Here is a 26,887-nt window from a genome sequence, read left to right as displayed (position 1 = left end):
GGCAGAGACGTTGCCACCACATCGAGTGTATGATTGTCCTATTGACTTGGTTCCTGATTCGTCCCCTCCTCGCGGTAGAGTATACCCTCTCTCCTTACCTGAAACCCAGTCAATGTCTGCCTATATTAAGGAGAATCTAGAGAGGGGCTTCATACGCAAATCCTCATCCCTGGCCGGGGTCGGGTTTTTCTTTGTGAAAAAGAAAGACGGATCCCTCTGACCCTGCATTAACTACCGGGGTCTCAACCAGATCACGGTAAAGAACAAATACCCATTGCTTTTAATCTCTGAACTGTTTTACGAAGGGCAATTTTTTTTCCCAAACTAGACCTGCGGGGAGCCTACCATCTAATCCGGATTCGTCAGTGTGACGAGTGGAAGACGGCATTTAATACACGTGATGGGCACTACGAATACCTGGTTATGCCCTTTGGTCTGTGTAACGCCCCCACGGTTTTTCAAGAATTCGTCAATGATATTTTCCGTGATCTCCTCTATGTCTGTGTTGTGGTGTATCTCGATGACATTTTGATTATTTCCCCATATCCAGTAACTCATCAGAGACATGTTCGCCATGTTTTGCTTCGATTAAGGGAGAATCACCTATATGCCAAGCTGGAGAAGTGCGTGTTCGAGAGAAAGTCTCTACCCTTCCTGGGCTATATCATCTCCGATCAGGGCCTCAAAACGAATGTCTTGGATCGAGGGGTCCAGTTCACCTCTAAGTTCTGGATTGCACTCTGCGGTCTCCTCGGTGTAAAGTTGGACCTCCTCAGTCTACCATCCCTAGTCCAATGGTCAAGTCGAGAGGGTTAATCTTAAACTTTATCTCCAGGCAGCATGATGACTGGGTACAGCTGCTTCCTTGGGCTGAGTTCTCTTATAACAACCATACTAGTGAGTCCACCACCTCTAGCCCGTTCTTCATTGTCTACGGCCAACATCCACGAATACCTCTTCCTGTTTCCACTATGTCCCAGGTGCCTGCAGCTGACTCTACCTTCAGGGACTTTCTGTAGATATGGCAGCAGACCCGATCTTCTATTCTGCTGGCGGTCGACCGCATGAAGAAAAAAGCAGACACTAGAAGACGAGAACCTCCCCAGTTTCTTCCAGGTACTAAGGTCTGGTTGTCTTCCAAGAATATCCGGCTCAAGGTGCCATCTTGCAAGTTTGCCCCCAGGTTCCTCGGAGCCTTCGAGATTCTGCTGCAGATAAATCCTGTCTCATGCAAGCTTCGGCTGCCTTCCACCCTTCCACCCTCAAGATCCCAAACTCCTTCCATGTCTCCCTGCTGAAGCTTGTGGTCCTGAACCGCTACTCCAGGACTCCGAGTTCTGCAGTGGCTCTTGGCGGCTCATCAGGGACATTCGAGGTGAGGGTGATACTGGCCACCAAGAGAGTAGGAGGAAGGACGTTTTATTTGGTGGATTGGAGGGGATTTGGTCCAGAGGAGGGGTCTTGGGAGCCAGAGGAGAACATCAATGCTCCTGTCCTCGTGAAGAAATTTCTCTTCCGCTCTGGCCCCAAGAAGAGAGTAAGAGGGGGGATACTGTAACGTCTATGGCCGTGGACCGTCGTCCTGACTTACCCTCTGATGGCTGCGGCCATGGACGAGTGAGCTCCTGGCGGCATCTCCATCCTGAGAGACGCCGGCACTCACTTCCTGGTCCGGTCACTGTCTTCCGCAGGGCGCGCGCGTGCACGGCCTTAAAGGGCCAGTACGCGCACAGTTGCAGAATACTGCAATTAGCCCAGAATGCTTCTGGACTATAAAAGCTGCTTTGCCCTCTCGATCCTTGCCTTATCATTGTTGTGTTACCTTTAGTTTGTCTTTGCAAATGGTCTCCTAATGTTTTCCAGTTACCAGTGTTACCCGTTCCTGCTGTATGTACCCTGTATCCGGTGCTATGGTGCCTCTGTGCCTTCAAGAGTTGGAGTCGTGTTGTGCCCTCCGCTGCATCTATTGTGTCGCACCTCACCGGGTGTCTGTCTATTGTCGGAGCCTCATCTTAGCCTGAATCTACTGCTACTGTCTACTTTGCCTCAGGTACCCTTTTCTGAACTATAGACATTGCATTGTACCTGTTTGGCCAGCTGCTATCTCGCTACGCGGTATGGTCCAGTGAGTCCACACCCCACGTCGTGACAGTTTCTTTCCCTTATAACACCTATTAGTTGGCTTAGATCACTCCCATGTCTCATGCCAAAATGTTGGTAAATTTTTTGGTGCCCCACTTTTGACACCCTTTTTCCTTACCAAGTCACCCCTCCCCCTTGTTGAGCATTTAGAAAAAAATGTCTAACACAGTTGAAGGGTAACTAAACGTTCAACAAATTTCTGACATGTCATAGTGACATGTCAGAACTTTTGATCGCTGGGGGTTTTCCCCACCGATCGCTAAAACAAAGCGGTAGAAGCACTCGTGTGTGCGCTGAGCCGCTTGTTTTCTGTTCGGCTTTTCTCGTAAAGCCGAGCAATTGGTACACCACTACATCAGCTTTCCGAGAAAAGCCAAACAGAAACACAGCGGCTCAGCGCTCACACAAGCGCTTCTGCCGCTTTCATCTCAGCGATTAGTGGGAGTCTCAGTGCTCAGACACCCAACGATCAAAATTTCTGACATGTCACTATGACATGTCAGAAGTTTGTTGAACATTTAGTTACCCTTTAATAAATGTGGTCAGAATTCTGGGGCATTCTGAATCCTAAGGGGGTGTTCACACAGAGTTTTTTTGACAAGTTTTTTGACGCGGAAACCGCCCCGCAAAACGCGCCAAAAAATGGCCGAAAATTCCTCCCATTGATTTCAGAGGGAGACGGAGGCATTTTTTTCCTGCGAGCGGAAAAACCGGCTCACGGGAAGAAGAAGGGACATGCCCTATCTTCAGGCGTTTATGCCTCTGACCTCCCATTGACATCAATGGGAGGCAGAGAAAGCGTATTTTGCGGCGTTTTATGCCCGCGGCACTCAATGGCCGCGGGCATAAAACGCTGCGAAAATCGGCGTGCAGGCAGAGGAAAATCTGCCTCTAAATTCCAAACGGAATTTTGAGGCAGATTTTCCTCCTGCAAAAAACTCTGTGTGAACTCACCCTAAGGCTATGTTCACACGGGGTATTTTGCCGAGTTTTTTGACGCGGAAACCGCGTCGCAAAACTCGGCAAAAACGGCCCGAAAACGCCTCCCATTGATTTCAATGGGAGGCGTCGGCGTCTTTTTCCCGCGAGCAGTAAAACTGCCTCGCGGGAAAAAGAAGCGACATGCCCTATCTTCGGGCGCTTCCGCCTCTGACCTCCCATTGACTTCAATGGGAGGCAGAGAGAGCGTATTTCGCGCTGTTTTATGCCCGCGGCGCTCAATGGTCGTGCAAGGTGAGGAATATCTGCCTCAAACTTCCAAACTGAATTTTGAGGCAGATATTCCTCCTGCAAAATACCCCGTGTGAACATAGCCTAAATCTGCCCTATTATGTATATTTATTGATTTTTATTTTTTAAAGGCTTTATTATGTCTCTTATAATACAATTCAGTGAATACAATTTGAACAAATCGAAAACAACATAAAAACCCCTGCAACAACCCTTGCCCAGGTGCACGTTGAAGAAGGGAAAGAAAAAAAATTATCTATATGACCTGGAGTTGCCCATGACTTATCAGCTAATTGCTGAATATACTACAGCTGTCATATCATGTAAGGACTTATTCAGACGAACGTTTTTTTTTTAACGGACGTCACATGGACGCATTTATTTCAATGGGGCCATTCACACGGCTGTTATTTCAACGGACTGTGTGAAGAGCCAGTGGAAAAATAGGACATGTCCTATTTTAGTCCGACTCAAGTTTATGAGGGATCTGTGAAAATGGGTCTCGCACGGGTGCGACTTGGATGTAAAAAACAACAGTTTTTCACGTCCGAGTTTCCACTAGTTTGTGTGAATCATGCATACTGTGCATTTTTGCAGCGATATGCCAGATGTGTAACTCTTTGCTCTTTTGTTGTACTGACTGCTTCTGTTGTACATGTGTATGAAGCAGTAATATGTGGTTTGTCCATAAGATAATATGTATGCTCTGATTTTGAACATATACATCCACTCTACAGCTGTGGTAAGGGGAGGGGGGATGTTTTTCAGGGATTGTTGTTTTTTGTTTTTTTATTGTAATGCAAAATGTTAATAATAACTGTATCTGATTCAAAAATTAGAAATGTCTGACTTACCATTCTTTGTAACGTAGTGGTTATGGATTTGTAGTATAAAGAGGAGCTATTTTGTAAACTGGGATTGTACTGAAGACCTTGTAATTCCAAAGTATGTACCACAGTGAGGCTCTGTGTTGTTGTTAAATACACTAGAGAAAAAAATATTTAACCGTTATATAGATTTATGAATTTTGCAGATAGTCAACCACATTTACATAATTTGCATTTGCAGCTTTTATTTAAAGGGGTTTTCCCATAATCAATAATTATCACCTATCTACAGGATAGGTCATAACTTTCTGATCGCTATTGGCCCCACTGATCGTGAGAACAGGGGTCCGGAACCCCCAGATCCTCCTTATTGCACCCTTGCAGTGAGGAGGAGCTTGAATGAAGTGACGGACAAGCATGTGCCCGCCGCTCCATTCAATGTCTATGAAAATGAGGGAAACAGTTGAGCGCTGTACTCTGCTCATTTCCATAGAATTCTCTACCAGCGCTGCATTTAGTGTCCTCCTCTCTGCGGTCGAACAGTAAGGAGAAACAGGGGGTTTGGGATCCTTGTTCTCAAGATCGGTGGGGTTCCCAGAGGTGGTTCCCACAGCGATCAGAAAATTATCACCTATCCTGTGGATAACTGATAATTAATGATTATGGGTCAACCCCTTTAATGCTATACACTGGTCCCTCAAGGTACAATGGCCTCATGTACAATATTTTTTAACATGCAATGGTCTTTCATGGGACATTGTAACTTGAAACCACATTCAACATACAATGTCATTGCTGATCAGAGGCACATGAAATTGGCTGGAAGATTCAGCCAATCAGCATGGGCGTTTCACTGGTAAAACACCTGTATTACTGAAGTGCATGCACTGATTGGCTGTCTAGTAGCGCCTCTCTACAGTACAGTACTACATGTACTGTACGTCTATCTACCTGTGCCAGGAAGAGTTGCTCCATTGGACATCAGGTGAGGACGGCTCCATGTTATTTTTCTGGTACACTGTGTACTGTTCAGGACCTTGAAGAATCTCCAGTTCTCACCAGAGAAAGTGATTTACAACTTTCAGCAGCACTCTCTGACTTGCTTTACCTGTATGTTATCTGCTTAATCTTTTTTCTTCTTATTTTTAATTGACATTGTGGGGGCTTTGGAATCAGCTACTAGTCTCCAGAGTTGTTGTCTCATTTACAATATTTTCAGCTGGCAAAGGTCATACCGGAACAAATTAATATTGTAACTTGGGGGACCACTGTATTTCTTATCTGTCTAAAGGACTAATGTTTATATCATAATCTATAATTTCAGGGGTTTATGTTACCTGATTTATTATATGAGAACTCTTCTGTGTTTTTGTACTTTGAAGGCTATGGACACCTTTGAAGGCATTTATTTTTAAATAAATAGATCAGTCCGTGTGTTTAGTGGAACTTTATATTTAAAAAAAATCGGAGATACAGCTGTTCTATACTCTCTATACAGAACAGCTGTATCATTCCTTTTACACTGAATCTGTCAGTCCCACGGACCTGACGGGTTCAGTGTCCGCAGTTCACGCAGGATCCACCTGTAATTGATCACATCTAAGTTATGAACTTAGATGTCATCGTTTACAGGTGGATCCTGTGTGTCACAGAGATGCAGGACCTGCCGACACTGAATCTGTCAAACCAGAGGGACTGACGGATTCAGTGTAAAGCGAACGATACAGCTGTTCTGTATATATCTGTTCTACAAGTGCATTGCTCAGCCCTCACATATGAGGCTCGCATCCATACTTTCATTATCTCCTGCTGTCCCCAATTCAGAGACATTTCCCATATCTATTCCTTCCGCGCACAGTGGACCACTGCAATGTTAGTACATGCACTTATATTATCCAAGCTAGACTTATCCAACACCCTCTATGATCTACTAAAAAATAGACTTAGGGCCTTTACATTAGCGTTTGGTTTCCGTTAATCGGTTCCGTTCAACCTTTCCGTCGGAGGAACCAATTGATTTCTATGGTAATGCTGCCATTGCAGTTGGTTTCTGTTGTGTAAATTTCAGTTTTTTTTAGTCAACTATGCTATTGTTTCCGTGAAAAACTGAACGGAATCCAACTACAATGAAAGCATTGCCATTGAAATCAATGGCAATGCAAACGGAAGCTATAGTTTCTGTTCGGCTTTCCGTTCATCGGTTTCTCAGACGGAACCGATGAATGGAAAACAAACACTGATGTGAACAGGCCCTAACACCTGTCCAATCTATCCTGGACATCTTCAGCTCCTCACTTTCCTCTATAGCCACCCCCTTTTTTCTGTTCTCCACTGTTTGCCCATCACACAAGAAATCAACCAATTCAAAATCCTTATTCTAACCTTCAGAGCCCTACCCAATTCCTCTCTACCGCTTTATTTACCTTCTTACTGTCTCACATTCAAAACTTCTTTAGTGCCTCCCCTCTCTTCTGCAACTGCCTTCCTCATTCTATCTGACATTTTCTGACCCTCCAAAGGGTCCCCCAAACTGGCATTCCAACACTTCCTCCACCTGACATGTCTGAAGCTGTTTATTATTTTTACCCATATATCTCTGTATGTATAAAGATGAATTTCTGTTGTCTGTTCTTTATGCATGGCCAAACGACTGGACCAACCTGCACCAAATTTAGCGCATAAGTAAATCATGCGCTTCCGAAGGTTTAGACCGGGTTTCAGCTCTCTAGGATCTATCGTTCTCGACATATTCACAAAAGCAAATATGGCACCACTGGCTTCCACATCAAGGACCTTCCTCCATATCACATGACTCATATTAGCCAATAGAAGCTTGCAAGTCCTTTAGGCTGGGTTCACACGTGGCGGAATTTCACTAGAATTCCGCTGCGGACACTCCGCAGCGTTAATCCGCAGCGGAGCCGTTTCTGCATTGACTTCCACTTCTATTTAGAAGTGTTCGTTTAGACGATGCGTAAAATTCCGCTGCGGAGCATAGGCTGCGGAGCGGAATTTGGTGTCCGCAGCATGCTCTGTCTGTTGCGGAGCAGTGGCGGACTCATGGCGGAATTTCTCCATTGACTTCAATGGAGATTCTAATTTCCGCAATGAAGTCCGCAGCTGTCATGCACATGTTACGTGTGCTGCGGATGCGTCTTGCTTTTTTAACTTGACATTTCTTCATTCTGGCTGGACCTATGTATTTCTAGGTCTACAGCCAGACTGAGGAAGTCAATGGGGCTCCCGTAATGACGGGAGCGTTGCTAGGAGACGTCTGTAAATAGTCACTGTCCAGGGTGCTGAAAGAGTTAAGCGATCGGCAGTAACTGTTTCTGCACCCGGGACAGTGACTACCGATCACAATATACAGCAACCTGTAAAAAAATAGAAGTTCATACTTACCGAGAACTCCCTGCTTCTGTCTCCTGTCCGGCCTCCCAGGATGACGTTTCAGTCTAAGTGACGGCTGCAGCCAATCACAGGCCAAGCACAGGCTGCAGCGGTCACATGGACTGGCGCGTCATCCAGGGAGGTCGGGCTGGATGCCGAAAGAGGGACGCGTCACCAAGACAACGGCCGGTAAGTATGAAATTCTTTTACTTTCACTAGGGAAAGTGCTGTCCCTTCTCTCTATCCTGCACTGATAGGGAGAAGGGAAGCACTTTTCCCGCAGTCCGCAGCAGCTAGTCCGCATCAATTTTCTGCACATTTTGTGCAGATCCGCAGCAGAATCTGCAACGCAGATTCTGTGCGGCATTGATGCGGACAGTTGCGGAGGAAATCCGCCACGTGTGGTCATGCCCTTATTCTTAGCCTCACTCACATACACACAGTTTTAGACCAGGTTTCCATAACAATCAAGCCATTTTTCTTTACTTGACGTGTTACTCTCTGTAAACAAACTGTACCTATACTGGATTTCAGCATTCTCATGAATTGAAACCCTTTCATACCAGTCATACCTCCAAAAAGGAACCCTGCACTTAGACGAAAGACTCCTGTGGCAAAGCATGGCTGCTGCCCGAGCTGCTGAAATCTCTCAACAGAACCAAGCCCGTGGATTTAAGCATTCTCATAAATTGAACCTCTTTCAGACCAGTCATGCCTGCAAAGTGGAACCCTGCACTTGGACTTTATTGGATATGTTGGCTTCATATCAGTAGGAGATTAAGTTTTTAACCACACACACAAACAACAAACAAGTAAACCAGTGTGAAGCCGGGTAACTCTGCTATTCTATATTATAAAAGTCAATGTCTGTTTGTCTGTCCTCTATAGGCATCCAAACGCCTAAACCATTTGACTCTAAATTTGGCACATAGGTACATCAGGTGTCCGGGAAGGTCTTCGTAAATGTCCCAACCTTGCTGTTGTTTTCTGTTATCAGCCATTATAGCGAATGTCTGTTTGTCGTCCTCTATAGGCATCCAAACACCTGAACTATTCGACCCCAAATTTGGCACTAAGGTACATCGGGTGTTCTGGAAGGTTTTCGTAAAGGTCCCAACCTTGATGTTGTTCTCTGTTATCAGCCATTATCACATGATCACGATCCAATACTATAAAAGCGAATACAGACATTCTCTGTTATAGTAAAGATGTTTTTATCTGACAGTAGCAGGTAGTGCACTTTACAAGATAATCCTAGATGGGAAGGTACAGGGCAGCGGTTACCCATAGCAACCAATCAGATTACTGATGGCCAGGAGGAAAGCTGCATTACTAGCTGCAGAGACTCTTCTTTCCCAACTGCAAGCTGATCAAATGCGCCATACTGCTGCTCGAGCTGATGAAACTCCTCAGCAAACTCTGGCTTTCTCAGCAACAGATCAGACAGGTGGCTCCCAGAATTGCAGAGACTCCTGCCCGAACCCAGGCCAGAAATCAAGCTGAGAGAGCACATCATGTTCAGGGTGCTAATGAGCAGGCTTTCATTCATGATGCTGTTTTCAATTATGATCCAACCATAGTCTATGGCCAACTGATAATAAAACTGCCAATGTTGTTAATCAACAGGCTCTGTCACAATCTTATGACACATACCAGTTTAGCTGTTAGGTATTTAGGAAGTTAAAATTGAAATAAAAATTGTTCAACTGCCGGGGTATATAGGGCTACTAGCGATTTCCCCGTAAAGCAAGAAAATACGAGGGCATGGATTGGCATCCTGGGTACCCTTGGAACAAATCCAATGAACATACAAACAGACAGACTGACACGTTATACCCGGGCAGCGCCGGGTACTTTTTCTAGTTACTTATAGATTGTAAGCTTGTATATTTAGGGCTACCTAATGTATCGTGTCTGTACCACACTGTCTTTTGCAACTGTTACAATGTGTTGCCCCAATATTTATTATGTGGAACAAATATGCTGGAATTTTGTGTCTAAAATTATAACTGGTATAATCACTAAAAGAACGCTGTGCCTAAAACATGCTGCCGCTGACGTCATTGCTTCCAGCCACATAGAAAATACTGATAAAACCCCTTTAATCTTCACAACATACAAAAGTTTTGCGCAGTCTACAAGACTATGCAGAGAGAAGACTAAGAATACATCCATGAATATGCAGACCGCCATGTATTATTAGTGCAGTTCTATTTACTATCTTGTTATACTAAATAACATCCAGTTATCACATTTAAAATACACAGATGAGAATATAAATAATAGTCTAGGACAAGGGCCTCAAACACAAAGGCAGCGGGCCGCATGCGGGCCCTGAGGCTGTTATCTGCGGCCCACGAAGGAAGGAGCGTGCTTGCACTCATTCATGACTGCATGAAGGAGCGGAGTCCCTTTCCTGCGCTCCTGGATCGTTGGTGGTAGGTGAGCAATGGCCAACAGCCCCCTATATTTAGCTCCATTGGGGTTCCCTCTAGGAGTGGAATCACGAGCCAGAGCGTTGCCGACGCTCTGGCCGGGGATTCCTCTGCTGGAGAGCCCCTAAAGTCACTGTCCATATGGACAGTGACTTCAGGGGCTTCTCCAGCAGAGGAATCCCCGGCCCGAGCGTCGGAAATGCTCTGGCCGGGGAATCTGGTCGAGGAGGATCCCCTGACGTCACTGTCCATATCTACAGAAGGCACTGTTTCATTATCTGGGGGCGGTGGCAATATCTACAGTGGGCACTGTGGCAATATCTACAGAGAGCACTGTTGCATAATCTGTAGAGGGCACTCTGCCACTGTCTAAAAAGGGGCTGCCAACTCAGCAGCCAGACTGCATTACGACACTTGGATTGTTAAAATAAGTGCATGGAATAAACTCGCAAATTTCCATTAAATTTAAACCTAGCTGTATTATTATAGTAATGTACAGGGCCGATTCTAGCTTTTCTGCTGCCTGAGGCAAAAATTGAAATGGCGCCCACCAGATCTTGATTGACATCCCCATGGCTGTTCTATATCACTAGCAGCCTCACAAAAAAATAAATCATATCACCCATTATCTCGCTGCAGATCATATAGTGACTACAGTACTGATTAGAGTCAGAATAAACATTTACATCAAGTGACTCACAGATGAAGTCTCCACCCAGTCCAGACCTATATGATGACTTCTCCCGGCCATGGCCCATTTCTGCAGTTTTCCGCTCAGATGTCTTCAGCTTCTCACTTTTCAAACATTTCTGCACCTATAAACGAAGATAAAATTCTCATTGTGCCACACACAACGCCGCTAAATATAATAGCACCATACACTGCACCTCTAATTCTAATAGAACCATACACTTTGTCCCACACACACAGTGCCTCCTGTAGATAGTGCCCCCCATAGAGCCCACTGTATATAGTGCCCCCGGTAGACAGAGCCTCCATAGAGCCCCCTGTAGACACTACCCCAGAGAGCCCCCTGTAGACAGTGCCCCACTTAGAGCCTCCTGTAGACAGAGCCCCACATACATAGTGCCCTATATAGAGCCTCCTGTAGATACTGCCCCTTGGAGCCCCTGTAGATAGTGGCCCCCATAGATAGTGCCTTACATAGATCCCCTGTAGATGGTAGCCCCTATAGATAGTGCACCACATATAGCACCCTGTAGATAGTGCCACACATATGGTTCACCATGTAGATATGCCCCACATATGCTCACCCCTGTAGATAGTGCTCCACATATAGCCCCCACATACAGCCCCCCGTAGATAGCGCTCCACATACAGCCCCCCCTTTAGATAATGCTCCACATATAGCCCCCACATACAGCCCCCTGTAGATAATGCTCCACATATAGCCCCCATGAAGCCCCTGTAGAGAGTGCCCTACATAGATCCTCTATAGATGGTAGCCCCTGTAGCTAGTGCCCCACATATAGCCTCCTGTAGATAGATATGGTCCCCCATGTAGATAGTGCCCCACATATGGCCACCCCTGTAGATAGTGCTCCACATATAGCCCCCACATATAGCTCCCCCTGTAGGTAGTGCTCCACATATAGCCCCCACATAAAGCCCCCCTGTAGATAATGCTCCACATATAGCCCCCACATACAGCACCCCCTGTAGATAATGCTACACATATAGCCCCAAAATACAGCCCCCCTTGTAGGTAGTGCTTAACATATAGCCCCCACATACAGCCCACCTGTAGATAATGCTCCACATATAGCCCCCACATACAGCCCCCTGTAGATAGTGCTCCACATATAGCCCGTCACACTTATAACAGAAAAAAAATAACTTTACATACTCACATAAACCCCTTCCCGTGGCGTCCTCTTGCAATGCAGGCCTGCTCTCTTCTGAGCAGGTGTACTGGGGCTGAACGATGCAAGCGGCGCAATGACGTCATTGTACTGCTTGCATCGTTAAAAGGCGCTGAGTGTCAGGGCAAAGCATTCTGCCCAGACAATCAGCGCCTTTCAACGTTGCATCGTTGAAAGGCGCTGATTGCCAGTCTGCCTTGCCCTGTCAATCAACTATGCAAGCAACACGATGACGACATCACGCCGCTTACATCATTGAGAGGCACTGAACAGCATGTAATTGTATCTGGTATCAGGTACAATTATATCTGGTATCAGGTACAATTATAGTGCATGAGGGAGTGGCGACAGGTGGGCTGGTTTCAGTGGCGCCGCCGCCCCCTTGGAAAGACAGCAGGCCGCCGACTGAGGCGAAATGGTCATCTCGCCTCATGGACGGTGCGGCCCTGATAATGTAGTATTGTTATAGTAGTTCAACGAAATAATTAACAATAATTTTGTATTGTATCAAATTTGAAAGTAATGCGGCCCGTCAACTTCAAATTTTTTCTATGTGTGGCCCATTTACCCGGCCGAGTTTGAGAACCCTGGTCTAGGACAATCAAATATATATATAATAATCACTAAAAGAATGCTGTCTGCAAAACATAAACTCTATTATACATATTTAAAACTAAAACGTAACTGAATGGTATTAAGTACAGTGTATCATAACACAACGTCAAGTTGACTTAGGCCTCATGCACACGACCGTAGCCGTGTGCACGGCCGTGATTTTCGGGTCGGCCGGCTGCGGACTGTCAGCGGACTGTCAGCCGCAGGCCGCCCGCACATGCACATGGCCGCCGCGGCCATTGTTTTCAATGAGCCCGGACCGCAGAACCGGGCCGTAATAAGACATGCCCGTTCTTTCTGCGGTCCGGGCTCCCGGGCCGTGCACGGACCGCAAAAACTACGGTCGTGTGCACGGCCCCATAGAAAAGAATGGGGCCGCAATTCTCCCGTGGATTTTCGGGGGAATTGCGGCCGCAAAAACACGGTCGTGTGCATGAGGCCTTAATCATTTAAATAGGTACTCACCCCTGTATTAGCATCTTAAATATTTCGATAGACATCATACTGGACCTCTACATGCTATATATATTTTCTATAGTCACTACAGCCCAGATTACATAAAGATATAAACGGCTATATGTAGCCCATTGCCTGGTTGATGGATCCTGTCACGAGACCAGACATTATTCCAGCGGTGAGTCCCTATTTAAATGATTAAGTGAACTTGACGCTGTTTTATGATACACTCTGCTTACTATCCTGTTTAGCAATCCGAGCCACTTTTTTGGGGGTTTTTTTTTTACGGTCACTGTGATGGAGATTGCATTTTTTCAGTTTTACACATCTATAATAGAGTTTATGTTTTGCGGACAGCATTATTTTAGGCACTAATAATACATAGCAGTTTGCATATTCATGGATGTATTCTTAGTCTTCTCTCTGTAGCAAAGCGTGGAAGACCACCTATCACACAATGTTGTGGACAGATCACATTGGTGTACACCACCCTGTATAACTGTATATATGAGGGAAGGGAAAGGGAGAAAGTATGTGATCTGAAATAATATTTAACTTTTATTAATATGCATTAAAATAGAAATAAATTGTAAAAATCCTTGGTGTAAGAGGTATGTGTGAGTGACCCCCAAACTCACATACCTAGGCTATATAATTGGGATATAATAGTTGCATCAATGGTGTTCATACAAGGAACACATGGAGTGCTGAGCTTGCAAAACAGATATGAATTATAAAGTGGCAGTAGCGCAGGATTAGACAATAGTAACCTGCTGCACCACTAAGTGGCTGCACTGCAGTATGGTGTGAACAGGAGCCTGCAAGCAGCACCCTATAGCTGTGTGTCTGTTGCGCTAGGGCAAAAGCACAAATCACAGCCCGAGACTGCACTGCTATGAAGTGCTGGAAACCATCACATTGATATGGTGTAACAGACTGTATCGAGAGCAACAGTTATATTGTAAACAAACAGCGGTGTCATGTATTTAAATTGCACGGGTTGGAGACATGAGAACATGACAAGTTATCAGTCATAGTGAGTATCCCAACAGACCTCCGTGCAAGTCTGCCGCAGTGTGTATGGATAAACAGCAAGAAGCTGCACTCTCACGCCGCTGTCCCTGTGTATCAGGGCGGCAGCGTGGAGATCAGGTGTGGTTCCCTGAATGTGCCCGCGTCCAGTTGTCAGCTGAGACGCGGCACAGATTCCATACCAGAGTGCAGAACCACTGTAGGTGGACCTGAATTAGGCATGCAGCCCTGTTCCCGTATTAAACGGAGTGGGCAGCATAGAGGGAGCCGCACGGCAATAACACCGGCGGTCAGGCAGGAGCGGCGGCTGGGAGAATGACACAATCAGCCGCTCGTGTTCTGACAGCTAGTTGTGCCGTGCTAGCAGCACAGTCGCGCTGTGGGCTATCAGCTGTCAGCCAGATATTGTGGAGAGCGATAGCAAATTTCAATCAATTAGCCTGAGGAGGCAACCCAAGCCATGTGTTACACCAAGGAAAATTTAAAAGGATTGAGCACCCGACGCGCGTTTCGCCAGCATTCTGGCTTCTTCTAGGAAGAACACCGCTGTTTGTTTACAATATAACTGTTGCTCTCGATACAGTCTGTTACACCATATCAATGTGATGGTTTCCAGCACTTCATAGCAGTGCAGTCTCGGGCTGTGATTTGTGCTTTTGCCCTAGCGCAACAGACACACAGCTATAGGGTGCTGCTTGCAGGCTCCTGTTCACACCATACTGCAGTGCAGCCACTTAGTGGTGCAGCAGGTTACTATTGTCTAATCCTGCGCTACTGCCACTTTATAATTCATATCTGTTTTGCAAGCTCAGCACTCCATGTGTTCCTTGTATGAACACCTTTGATGCAACTATTATATCCCAATTATATAGCCTAGGTATGTGAGTTTGGGGGTCACTCACACATACCTCTTACACCAAGGATTTTTACAATTTATTTCTATTTTAATGTATATTAATAAAAGTTAAATATTATTTCAGATCACATACTTTCTCCCTTTCATTTAGTCTTCTCTCTGCATAGTCTTGTAGGCTGTACAAAACTTTTGGATGTTGTGTAGATAAAAGGGATTCTATTAATGATTTCTAAGTGTCAGGTAGCAGTGACTTCCCTAGTTCCAGGCACCATGGGCACATGTCCTGGGTTCTTTCCCAGGTGCTGTGGGCAACGATAGTCACTTTTAATTTTATCCACATTCTTAGGGTGAAGATACATTTGAAAGCTGGTGTCTGCTATTCCATTCCTAAGTAACAGCCGTTTCTTCCCAAATTAGTTACTGCGTCTGACACGCAGAAGTGAGCGCCACACATCATAGAGAATGAGAAGCTTGCCTGCAGCAGGTAAGTGTCAGGCCAGGCTTATACAAAAGAGGGGGGCACTGTGGCTAGCAAGGGGGCATTGTGGCTGGCATGGACACCATAGTAGCTGTAATGGGGGCATGATGGCTGTTATTAGGCATTGTGACTGGCATAGGGGGCACTGTGGTTGTCATGAGGACATTGTAGTTGTCATAGAGTGCATTGAAAGCATTGTGGCTGTCTTGGGGCACTGTGGCTGGCATAAGGGATATTGTTGGTTTCGTGGCAACATTGTGTCTGGCATGAGTGACATTGTAGCTATCTGGGCGGCAATCTGTGGTTAGTGGTGAGTTAGAGGTAAGTGGTGTAAAAGCAAGGAGCCTGGACAACACACTTTGCAAAAGAGGAAGCCACCATGCCTGTTTGGGCCAGATGAAAAAGATGAAAAAAAGTAAGTGACTACAATCATAGAATACGTCACCTGTGAGTCATTGGATTTAATTGTTGTATCTAATCAGTACATTTTCACTGTTATTTATGATATCACTTGTGCTCCCACATATTTGTATAAATAGACAATTCACTGATTGTGACTAAAGAGTAAAATTTGTATACTTTATTAATATCTCGCTAAAATCAGGGGTACAATCACCACCGTGACAAAAGCCCAACGTACTCAATAAATTTGAAAAAATTAGTAGTTCATTCACTGATTCTATTACGAACCCTGCTAAATTAATATACTCATATGATGCATGGGGTTAGAGCGTTTAACAATTGGTGTTACAGTGAATCACACTCAAAAAGTGCACTGAAGTGACGAGGCAAGAGCTCCTGAAAACATCAGTGTCAGGGTAAAGATATCGGTAACGCTGTCACCTACGCTAAATACCCCTTATCATATTTGACCCAACACGTTTCTATCTCATCATTTCATCAGGGGTCTTTTAATTATAAAGCTGGCTGCTACGCCATCAATATTAAATCGTCAAAACGTTTAGTTCCATATGCACACACACAAGCGTGCTCGCATTGACATCAGTGACACGCTTCTCTCACATGTCGCATGACGCGCCCGGCATCACATATCACCCGTCACTGTTGATGCGTGCGACGTTGATTGGTCGGTACGGGGGCTTGGCCTCAGCCTTGGGGGCGGAGTATAAGTTATATATACTCCGAGTCCAGAGAGAAGCGTGCCGCTGATATCAATGCGAGCACGCTTGTGTGTGTGCATATGCAACTAAATGTTTGCACGATTTAATATTGCTGGCGTAGCAGCCAGCTTCATAATTAGCAGACCCCTGATGAAATGAGATAGAAACGCGTAGGGTCAAATATGAGAAGGGGTATTTAGCGTAGGTGACAGCGTTACCGATATCTTTACCCTGACACTGATGTTTTCAGGAGCTCTTGCCTGTTCACTTCAGTGCACTTTTTGGGTGTGATTCGCTGTAAGGGTATGTTCACAAGCCTATTTTCAGACATAATTAGAGCGTTTTACGCCTCGAATTACGCCTGAAAAAAACGTCTCTAATACGCCTGCAAACATCTGCCTATTGCTTTCAATGGGTTTTACGATGTTCTGTTACTACGAGGTGTATTTTTATGCGTCGCTGTCAAAAGACCACGCGTTAAAAGACGCCCGCGTCAAAGATGTGCATGTCACTTCTTGGGACGTTTTTGGAGTCGTTTTTCATTGACTCCATTGAAAAACCACTCCAATAACGTCTGTAAAAAACATTGCGAAAAATACGATTAGTTACAAAAACGTCTGAAAATCAGGAGCTGTTTTCAGGCGAAAACAGCTCCGTAATTTCAGACATATTTTGCTACTGCGTGTGAACATACCCTAACACCAATGGTTAAACGCTCTAACCCCATGCATCATATGAGTATATTCATTTAGCAGGATTCGCAATAGAATCAGTGAATGAACTACTAATTTTTTCAAATCTATTGAGCACGTTGGGCTTTTGTCACGGTGGTGATTGTACCCCTGATTTTAGCGAGATATTAATAAAGTATAGAAATTTTACTCTTTAGTCACAATCAGTGAATTATCTAATCAGTACACGAGAGTTACCTGTCGGGTGTATAGTGGTAATAATTTGTCATGTTACGGAGGTATTACTTATATTTAGAGGTATGCTTTACTAAAAGTGGGACCCGTTTATGGGTAAAAATTTTGCACGCCACACTTAGCGCAGCACTACGTTAGGTATAAAGTAAGGGTATTCTGCCCTTACTTTAGTCTAGCAACGACCCTGGAGGGAGGTCCCCTGTTCAGGACCCTCATCTATTAGCCAGTACAGAGAACAGTTGAAAAAAGCGTTTATTATCTTATTTTAGTGTTTAGGTGAGAAAAATCTTTGCACACTTACTTATTAATAGTCCTGCAGTGACACTGATGGCCGTGCCTCCAAGAAGTATTGAGGCCAATGTCCATTTGCAGCATGGTGTGTGTATGAACTTCTCCTTGTCCACATCTAAGACAGGCACTGTATTCCCACGTTGCTGGCCTGCCATTGTAACAAAAGAGCTGTAGAGAGTAAACAAGTGTCATGACTACTTTCACATTTTGAAAATAAAAAATGAACCATATCAGTGGCGCTTGATTTATGTCCCAGAATAATATTGTAGGTGCCTAACATTACAGCCAGCACTGTAGAGCTGGACTTTCCATAAATACAATATTGCCGCTTGCCTTTTTTTACACTTAAATGTACAGATTTTTCCTTATTAGTAATTACTTGACATTTGTTAATAAAAGTCGCATTTTTAAATGTTTTATTTGGTTAGAAAATATAACAAAGAAAATGTGGTAAGCTATGCATGCTGTGCAAAATTTTCTATGTTCCTCACAGAATGCCTGCAACAGAGTTGTCACCATACTTTGAATGCCGCACATGACCCCTAGAGCCAAGCCCGCACTTTCCTTTTTGCACTGGGCCAGGTTTCTTAGCATCTGCCAGTCTTCACATCAGATGCCATAACAGATATCAGATTCAATAAACTGTTACGTTTTTCGGGAGTACAGTTTTTTTTTTCTGGTGATCCATCATTACCTTCTGAGTAGTGATCTCACTATGTCAAGGATCTTGAGTCGTTTGGGAGACAGCATAGAAAACACTCAACTTCCACTATCGGTTACCAAAGATATTGTGTGTTTTTTGTTGTTGTATTTGTAGAATTAAGTTTTAACTGGGTTGTCCCTCCTGTGGGATGGGTGTGGCTGGCACTATATATTGGAAGGGCAGGTGTCTGCCATTGTATATTGGGAGGGCATGTGTATCGGGCACCTATGGAAGGGCAAATGACTAGCACTAATAGGGAAGCATATGGCAGAAACATAGTGGCTTTTGGAAGGCACTGTATATTGGAAGGCATGTAAAAGGTACTTAATATGGTAAGACAAATGGCTGGCACTAGATATGTGAGAGAATGTGGCTGGAACTTATTAAGGGCATGAGGCAGGCACTTTGTATGGGAGCATTTGGCTGGCACTTTGTATTGTGGGGAATGTGGTTGTAACTTCGTACTGTGGGGGGAACATGCTTGGCACTGGGTGTATTTGACTTCTGCCACTATCACTGTTTATAGGGGGCATGTGGCCGTCATATAAGGTGGTGCTGTGGCTGTCACTTTTTTTTTACACCCTGTAGCTGTCATTGGTAAGAGAGCTCCAAAAGCACTTAGTGAGGCCCCATGCACACCACCGTAAAATAACCTGTAATTATGGACCGTAATTACGGGCCCATTCGTTCCTATGGCCGACGGACACCTTCCCGTATATTTACGGGAAGGTGTCTGTGCCGTAGAAACTTGCAGAAAAAAATAGGACATGTCCTATTTTTTTATTTTACCGACCGTGCTCCCATACTTTATAATGGGAGCACGGCCTGTAAATACGGACGCGTTGTAATTACGGGCACCGTCGTGTGCATGTTGCCTGATTTGAGGCAAGACATTTTAATCAGTGTGAAATCCTAAAACTATATGGACATTTTCAAAAAAGAATGAAATCATATTCAGCCCATTAATGTTATTGCTGATATTATATGTCATAAAATATGTTAACACAATGTAATATGTCAAATAAAAAGTACCATTGCTGCAACATTATTTCTAGGGTTTTCAAAGCAGGATCTGTGGTTCCTCATGGCTGCAGTTTTCCTGTTTTATCTAGCAGCTACTCAATTTCAACCCTTTCCTTCATTGTTTCCTCCTTTATGCTGTCCTTCCTTTATTTGCATGTTTTCACACTAAGGGTACGTCCACGCACTGCGGAATTTCCGAAAGTATTTTCTGTACGTAAATTCTGCAGCATTTTTGCAAGAGAAATTGACATGCTTCAGATTGAGAATCTGCACTACCACACTTCATAAATGCGTATTTTTTATGCAGCATGTGGATGAGATTTGTTGAAATTTCATCTACTTTGCTGCCACTGTAATACTCTGTCGATTTTCCGCAATGAAATCTGCCCCGCATGCACATACCCGTACAGTATATTCAGACGTGACAAATTTCTTGCGCAGCACTACAACACAATGCCAATAAATGGGGTTTACAAAACCCCATTCACATGCGGCATAAAAAAACGCACATAGTCCTGTCTCTGAGCTCTATGGGCAGGTCATTCTTCATGGTTTTTGCTCTGATATGCATTGTCAGCTGTGAGACCTTATATAGATGGGTGTGTCTATCAAAATCATGTCTAATCAAATGAATTTACCACAGGTGGACTCCAATCAAGGTGTAGAAACATTTCAAAGATGATCTAGAGAAATGGGAGGCCCCGAGCTAAATTTCAAGTGTCATAGCAAAGTGTCTCAATACTTATGTCTATGCGAAATTTGAGATTTTCATTTTTAATAAATTTACAAAAAAATTTAAATTCTGTTTTCACTTTGGCATTATGGGGTATTGAGTGCAGAATGATGGGTAAAAACGTGATTGTTTTTTTATTTGACACAAGGCTTCAATATAACAAAATGGGAAAACAGTGAAAGGGTCTGAATACTTTCCGATTGCACTGTACAGTTGTCAAAAAATAGGAATCCCCTCTGGTCATCGACTCAGTTGTGTGCCGGAACCGCAGAGGATGCCGTTCTATCGTCCAAACATGTCGGGTTTGCGACAGTGTCTGTGTAATTTTAATCATGTGCGTGTATAGGCATCATGCTCATCGCAGTGAACAAACAAAAAAATACTGTATATGTGGGGGGGGGGAGTGAGCTTAACCACCCTACGGGAAGGGTATACAATACAAAATAGCTACAAATAGAGGTCAAAACATGACTAATACAACTATAATGCGGCCCTTTTAATTGTAATGTGTTTCAATAGTAATACTATATATAAACTAGTTTACTTGAGCTTTTAATTGTTAGTAATAAAGGGTAAGGCCACACGGAGCGGCCCTGACACGGTCGCAACGCGGCTAACAACCGCACCGGCACCATGTTCGGTTCGGCTGTCAAACAGCCTGTTAGTGGCATGTTAACGCGGGTAAATCGTCCCTTTATCTGCAAAATCGTGCGGCCATGAATTAATACACCCTTTATGGCCGCACGATTTTGCAAATTACAACAACTTACCTCCTATTCATTCTCTATGGCAGTGCCGGATAAAGCCGAACACTGCACTCGGCTATCTCTGGCTCTCCCGTAGAGAATTAATGGAGCGGCAGTGCGCATGCGTATGTAACCGGAATACCTCTTAACGAGGTATTTGTCAGCCGCTCCTACATAGTGCCAGTGCGGTTGCTGGCTGCGTTGCGACCGTGTCAGGGCCGCTCCGTGTGGCCGTACTCTAAAACTTACATTTCAATAAATCTATAGGCACAGCTAAGTCTGCTGTTCACTGCTCTATCACTGCTCTATCCTTTCACATCTGCCATGACCCAGCATTTGTGCTGGGAATTGTAGTTCTTAAAGGATGATATAACACCTTACTTTTGACAACACATTGTTATTATCAGAATACATTCTGCTGTCAGAGGGAGCCATCCAAATAATTAGCAGAAAAATCAATGTGAATTTGGCAGCAACCTGAAGACTGCAAAGGATGTGCAGCGCTCCGTCCGTCGCGGAAATGGGGCAAGGTAAGTAAAATGTTTTTTCTTTTATTTGTTTTTTTTTTGGGGGGGGGGAAGCGCTGTGTAGCACTATATACAAGGGGGGAGCGCTGTGTAGCACTATATACAGGGGGGAGTGCTGTCTAGCACTATATACAAGGGGGGAGCACTGTGTAGCATTATATACAAGGGGGAGCGCTGTGTGACACTATATACAAGGGGGGAAGCACTGCGTGACACTATATACAAGGGGGGGCGCTGTGAAGCACTATATACAAGGGGGCGGAGTGCTGTGTAGGACTATATACAAGGGGGCAAGCACTTTGTGACACTATATACAAGGGGGTAGTGCTGTGTAACACTATATACAAGGGGGAGCGCTGTGTGACACGATATACATGGGGGGAAGTGTTGTGTGACGCTATATACAATGGGGGAGCGTTGGTTAGCACTATATACAAGAGGGGAAGCCATGTGTGACACTATATGCAAGGGGGAAGCACTGTGTAGCACTATATACAAGGGGGAAAAGCGCTGTGTGACACTATATACAATGGGGAGAAGAGCTGTGTGGCACTATAAACAAGGGGGAAGCGCTGTGTGGCTCTATATATAAGAGGGAAGCGCTGTATGGCGCTATCTATAGGGGGGCTGTGTGTGGCGCTGTCTACAGGGGGTGTGTGTGGCCCTATCTACATGGGGGTGGCACTATCTACAGGGGGCACTGTGTATGTGGTGCTTTACTTTACATTGTGTGACACAATTTTATTCAGGGGCATAGTCTTTGGTACTATTTCATTCAGGGGCGCAGTGCATGGTGCTATTATATTTAGGGGCATAGTGTGTGGCGCCATAATAATTTTATCTTCGTTTATAGGTCTGGAAATGATGGAAAAGTGAAGAGCCGAAGGCATCTGAGTGGCAAATTCTGCAGAAATGGGTCATGGCCGGGAGAAGTCGTCATGAAGTCTGGACCGGATGGAGAAGAAAAGAGGGAAAAAAACTGCTAGAATCTGAGATGTCGTGTCACTAAATTTCTAGAGAATCTGTCACCTCTCCTGACATGTTTACTATAGGAAATCCTTGTATTTCACAAAAAGTCTTTGTGCAGTTCAGGACTGATAGACAAATTGGTGTTACCATTCCTCTTGTCAGGTGGATGTGTCCTTACACAGTGTGATACTGTCAGCGATGGTTGGAGACTATCATTATGTAGGGACACAGCTCTGTGACAAGGAAAATCGTAACACCCATTTGTTAATGCTTGCACAAAAAGGTAGTGTTAACAATAGTTACGAGCGGCAGGGCGGCGGTGGAGAAGAAGAGCCCAAGTTTGGGTAACAGCCCAGGGCCTATAGTCTACTTGATCTGCCACTGCCCCTGGATACAATTAGAAGAGGCATGTTAGTCATGAGTAACAATTAATTAACTACAACTAGCAATATATATATATATATATATATATATATATATATATATATATATATATATATGATTCAATGTGAGACCCAGCATATTTTTAAATTCTTTTGTAGACAGGGGTATTTTCTCCCTGGTAGCAGTATTCTTACAATAGGGAAAGCTCATTGGCCCACATTTACTAATGCTGTCTAATAGTCACAAAGTCACAAACAGGCACAAACATTTATCACTGTGGTACATGCTGCATGTTAATTTTGGCGCATCTTGCATGACCTGTCAGATACTTTTCTCTATCTTATACCACTTTTGATTTGGCTTATTTTGAGGCAAAATTTTGTGGCAGTTTTTTGGCACATTTTTTAAGCACTTTGGCGCTTTAAAAGTCACGCCCCTTTCTGCTAAGCCATGCCCCTTTTCGTACCACTTAAAAAAAATAAAAATAAAAAAAAAGTGTCAAGTGAGATGCAAACATCAAAACTCCACCAAACTGTGCCAAACTGCAACAGTTTGCACCAAAATTTGTCGGTTATTTTTTTTTTACACTTTCTCCACCCAGTCACAGTAGTAAATCTGCCCCATTATGTTTCTTACATGGTTGCTGATCTGCATACAGGGAGCATTTCGTGTCCCTCAGCTCAAAGATGTAACAAAATGGCGCCTGTCTCCTTTATGTATTTGTAAATGGAAGTGTTTTATATATTTATATCTATGTACATGTGAGTGTAGATATATATATATATTTGTCCCTCCAGAAAGGTGTATATTCATCTCCCTACCAGGTAATCAGACACCCTGTGGGATGGAATCCATAAACAGTGAACTAATCCAGGAAGCAGGAAGTTCCAACTGCCCTTCCATCCCCCTACTAGATAATGGTATTCCATGAGGTAGCCATGAGGCCCAGGCCCCCCCTTTCACATGCATGAGCTGTGATGTCACACAGATGTGCACGGACAAGGTATAAGAGGGTCAACGGCCTCAGACTCTCTCTCTTATTTTCCTGCTACCAACGGACTCCACTTCCCTCCTGGTCTGCTCTTATTTCCTGCCTACACCAACTTGGACCACATGGACCGCTAAGTATCTACGTGTAGAAGCAGCTACACGTTATGCTCTCCCCTCTCCTTACTTCACCCCTTTACCTGCATATCCGCTGGTACTTGTTTAACCTTTTCCCACCATTTACACAGCAACCCATTCCCCTTGTTCCCATGTTAACCCATAGTGTATAGGGAAAGTTATATTAGGAGAGAGTGGGACAGAAATAGTGAGCATGTATGTGTATTGTAATGTAACTGTATTCATATGTATGTTTAGGTAAGTGGGTGGCGGTATAATTAGGACTGTGATACCTTGTTTATACTGTACTACGTATAGTGTGAGTATACTCAGTATATATTAATTGTTATATGTATTGGGGTATACTGATACTATACTGTGATCAGTTACTGTGTTCTGTGTTTGGTGTATTTTATATGTAAGTATGATTATTGTTAGTAATAAATATTACCCTTTATTTACTATACAATTGTATTTACTGAGTCGTATACACTTACGTAGCAGCAAAAGCAATTAGATCGACGTTAGTATTAGGGCCCATTTACACGAGCGTGATATACGTCCGTGCAACGCACGTGATTTTCACGCGTGTCCTACGGACCTATGTTAGTCTATGGGGCCGTGCAGACAGTCCGTGATTTTTGCGCAACGTGAGTCCGTTGCAAAAAAATTACGAGATGTCCTATATATCTGCATTGTTCGCGCATCACACACCCATTGAAGTCAATGGGTGCGTGAAAATCACGCATGCCACACGGAAGCACTTCCGTGGGATGCGTGTGATTCGCGCAACAGCAGTCAAAAGTATGTTTGGAAACAGAAAAGCACCATGTACTCTTCTGTTTACAAACATCCAAACGGAGTGTCATAATGATGGCAGCTGCGCGAAAATCACACAGCTGCACATCCTATCTGATGACACACGGAGCTGTTAAGTGCCTTTTGCGCACGCAAAACACCACGGTTTTTGCGTGCGCAAAACGCACACGCTCATGTAAACCCGGCCTAAGGAAAAGGTAGGGAAACTAGGCATAACCCTAGTGACCCTGTTTATAAAGAAGGTAGTAATAGTGGGTTACACTGTCAGGGATCATTACTATGTATATTGTCTGAAAAATATTATCCTCACACATATGTATATACATTTCAGTTCTTTGTGTAATATACTGATATATATAACAAGTTCTTTGTTCATGTCGGACACACCTATGGAAGACACCGCCCCCTGGAATGCAAAGAGGAGTGTGCAGAAGAATGTATAGGAAAAGTTACAGCTGGGGAGCGAATAGAATTTAAAGAGGCTCTGTCACCAGATTTTGCAACCCCTATCTGCTATTGCAGCAGATAGGCGCTGCAATGTAGATTACAGTAACGTTTTTATTTTTAAAAAACGAGCATTTTTGGCCAAGTTATGACCATTTTTGTAATTATGCAAATGAGGCTTGCAAAAGTCCAAGTGGGTGTGTTTAAAAGTAAAAGTCCAAGTGGGCGTGTATTAGGTGCGTACATCGGGGCGTTTTTAATACTTTTACTAGCTGGGCGCTGTGAAGAGAAGTAACATCCTCTTCTCTTCAGAACGCCCAGCTTGTGACAGTGCAGATCTGTGACGTCACTCACAGGTCCTGCATCGTGACGGCCACATCGGCAGCAGAGGCTACAGTTGATTCTGCAGCAGCATCAGCGTTTGCAGGTAAGATCGACTTACCTGCAGAATCAACTGTAGCCTCTGGTGCCGATGTGGCCGTCACGATGCAGGACCTGTGAGTGACGTCACAGATCTGCACTGTCAGAAGCTGGGCGTTCTGAAGAGAAGAGGATGTTACTTCTCATCAGAGCGCCCAGCTAGTGAAAGTATTAAAAACGCCCCGATGTACGCACATAATACACACCCACTTGGACTTTTACTTTTAAACACACCCACTTGGACTTTTGCAAGCCTCATTTGCATAACTACAAAAATGGTCATAACTTGGCCAAAAATGCTCGTTTTTTTAAAATAAAAACGTTACTGTAATCTACATTGCAGCGCCGATCTGCTGCAATAGCAGATAGGGGTTGCAAAATCTGGTGACAGAGCCTCTTTAAGCAAGTCACACATCTATAGGGAGGGGCATGTGTCTTCTCTGTGTGTGTTTCTTTGTTCTGAATAAAGTTCAGTCCCTCCTGGCTGACATTGAAGCTGTACCTCAGACATTTGTGTGGTGTACTTCTTTCCAGGCATGCCTTCAGCTTTCAATTTACAGAGGTGTGAAATGCGGACCTGACATTTGGTGCCGAAGCCGGGACCTCACTCGAGGAAAAATCAAAATCCGGACAGTCGACAATCACAGGGTGAAACAGAGGACTCAAAGTTGCCCACTGAAGGAATTTGATCACCTCCGCAATAACACGGTAAGCGAATTGATTTTATAAATCTTCGTCTTATCTGTGTTAGTGGGCAGTCTTGTGGCGATCTGTAGAACCCTTTTGTTGATTTCCTGGATTATCTCAGGCGACAGAGGTGATATTTTCCGCTGTGAGGGTAAAAAAACCTGTGAGACCTTAGTCGCGCCCGACTAACCATCCTCTGGGTAATTAGGGACGAAATAAGGATTATATAAGCGATCGGAGAGTTATCGACTGGGAAATTTTTATATTTCCAGCGTAGCCGGAGAATCGAAATAAAGATTATATAAGCGACCGGAGAGTTATCGACTGAAATTTTAATATTTCCAGCGTAGCCGGAGAGTCTAAAATAAAATTATATTTCGGCGGACCGGGGGCTGTAGACTGAGGAATTTTAATATTTCCTGCGAGGCCTGGGAGTCGTTGACCGAAAATTGTTATATAAATTACGTGTATAATATAGACTGTTAGAATGGATGGTTTACGGTCCATATTCAAATCTCCAGGATCGTGCGTAAAATGAAGAAATTGATGGAAGTGTGTGGGATCCATAGAGGAGGGCGGCTCCAAGCCGCAGATTGGGCAAAAGGTATTCTGGAGAACAAAGGGAAGTTGGAAGGTAGAAAGTTGA

At 44.2% G+C, this 26,887-nt stretch overlaps 1 protein-coding gene across 1 annotated transcript in view; it reads right to left on the bottom strand.

Moving 5' to 3' along the window:
- The window catches only part of TMPRSS9 (transmembrane serine protease 9), a 217,765-nt gene that overhangs the window by 71,609 nt on the left and 119,269 nt on the right, over positions 1–26,887 (bottom strand). The window contains exons 2-3 of the mRNA XM_075862948.1: positions 17,693–17,850; positions 4,227–4,357 (exon numbers count right to left, since the gene is read on the bottom strand). Of these exons, the coding sequence (XP_075719063.1) occupies positions 4,227–4,357; positions 17,693–17,837 (276 nt within the window). The 5' untranslated portion in view covers positions 17,838–17,850. The remainder of the gene's footprint in view (positions 1–4,226; positions 4,358–17,692; positions 17,851–26,887) is intronic.

Source organism: Rhinoderma darwinii, chromosome 1, assembly GCF_050947455.1.
Source record: "Rhinoderma darwinii isolate aRhiDar2 chromosome 1, aRhiDar2.hap1, whole genome shotgun sequence".
Lineage (NCBI taxonomy): Eukaryota > Metazoa > Chordata > Amphibia > Anura > Rhinodermatidae > Rhinoderma > Rhinoderma darwinii.
The sequence above is the reverse complement of the archived record's forward strand: the minus strand, read 5'-3'. Positions and strand labels throughout refer to the sequence as shown.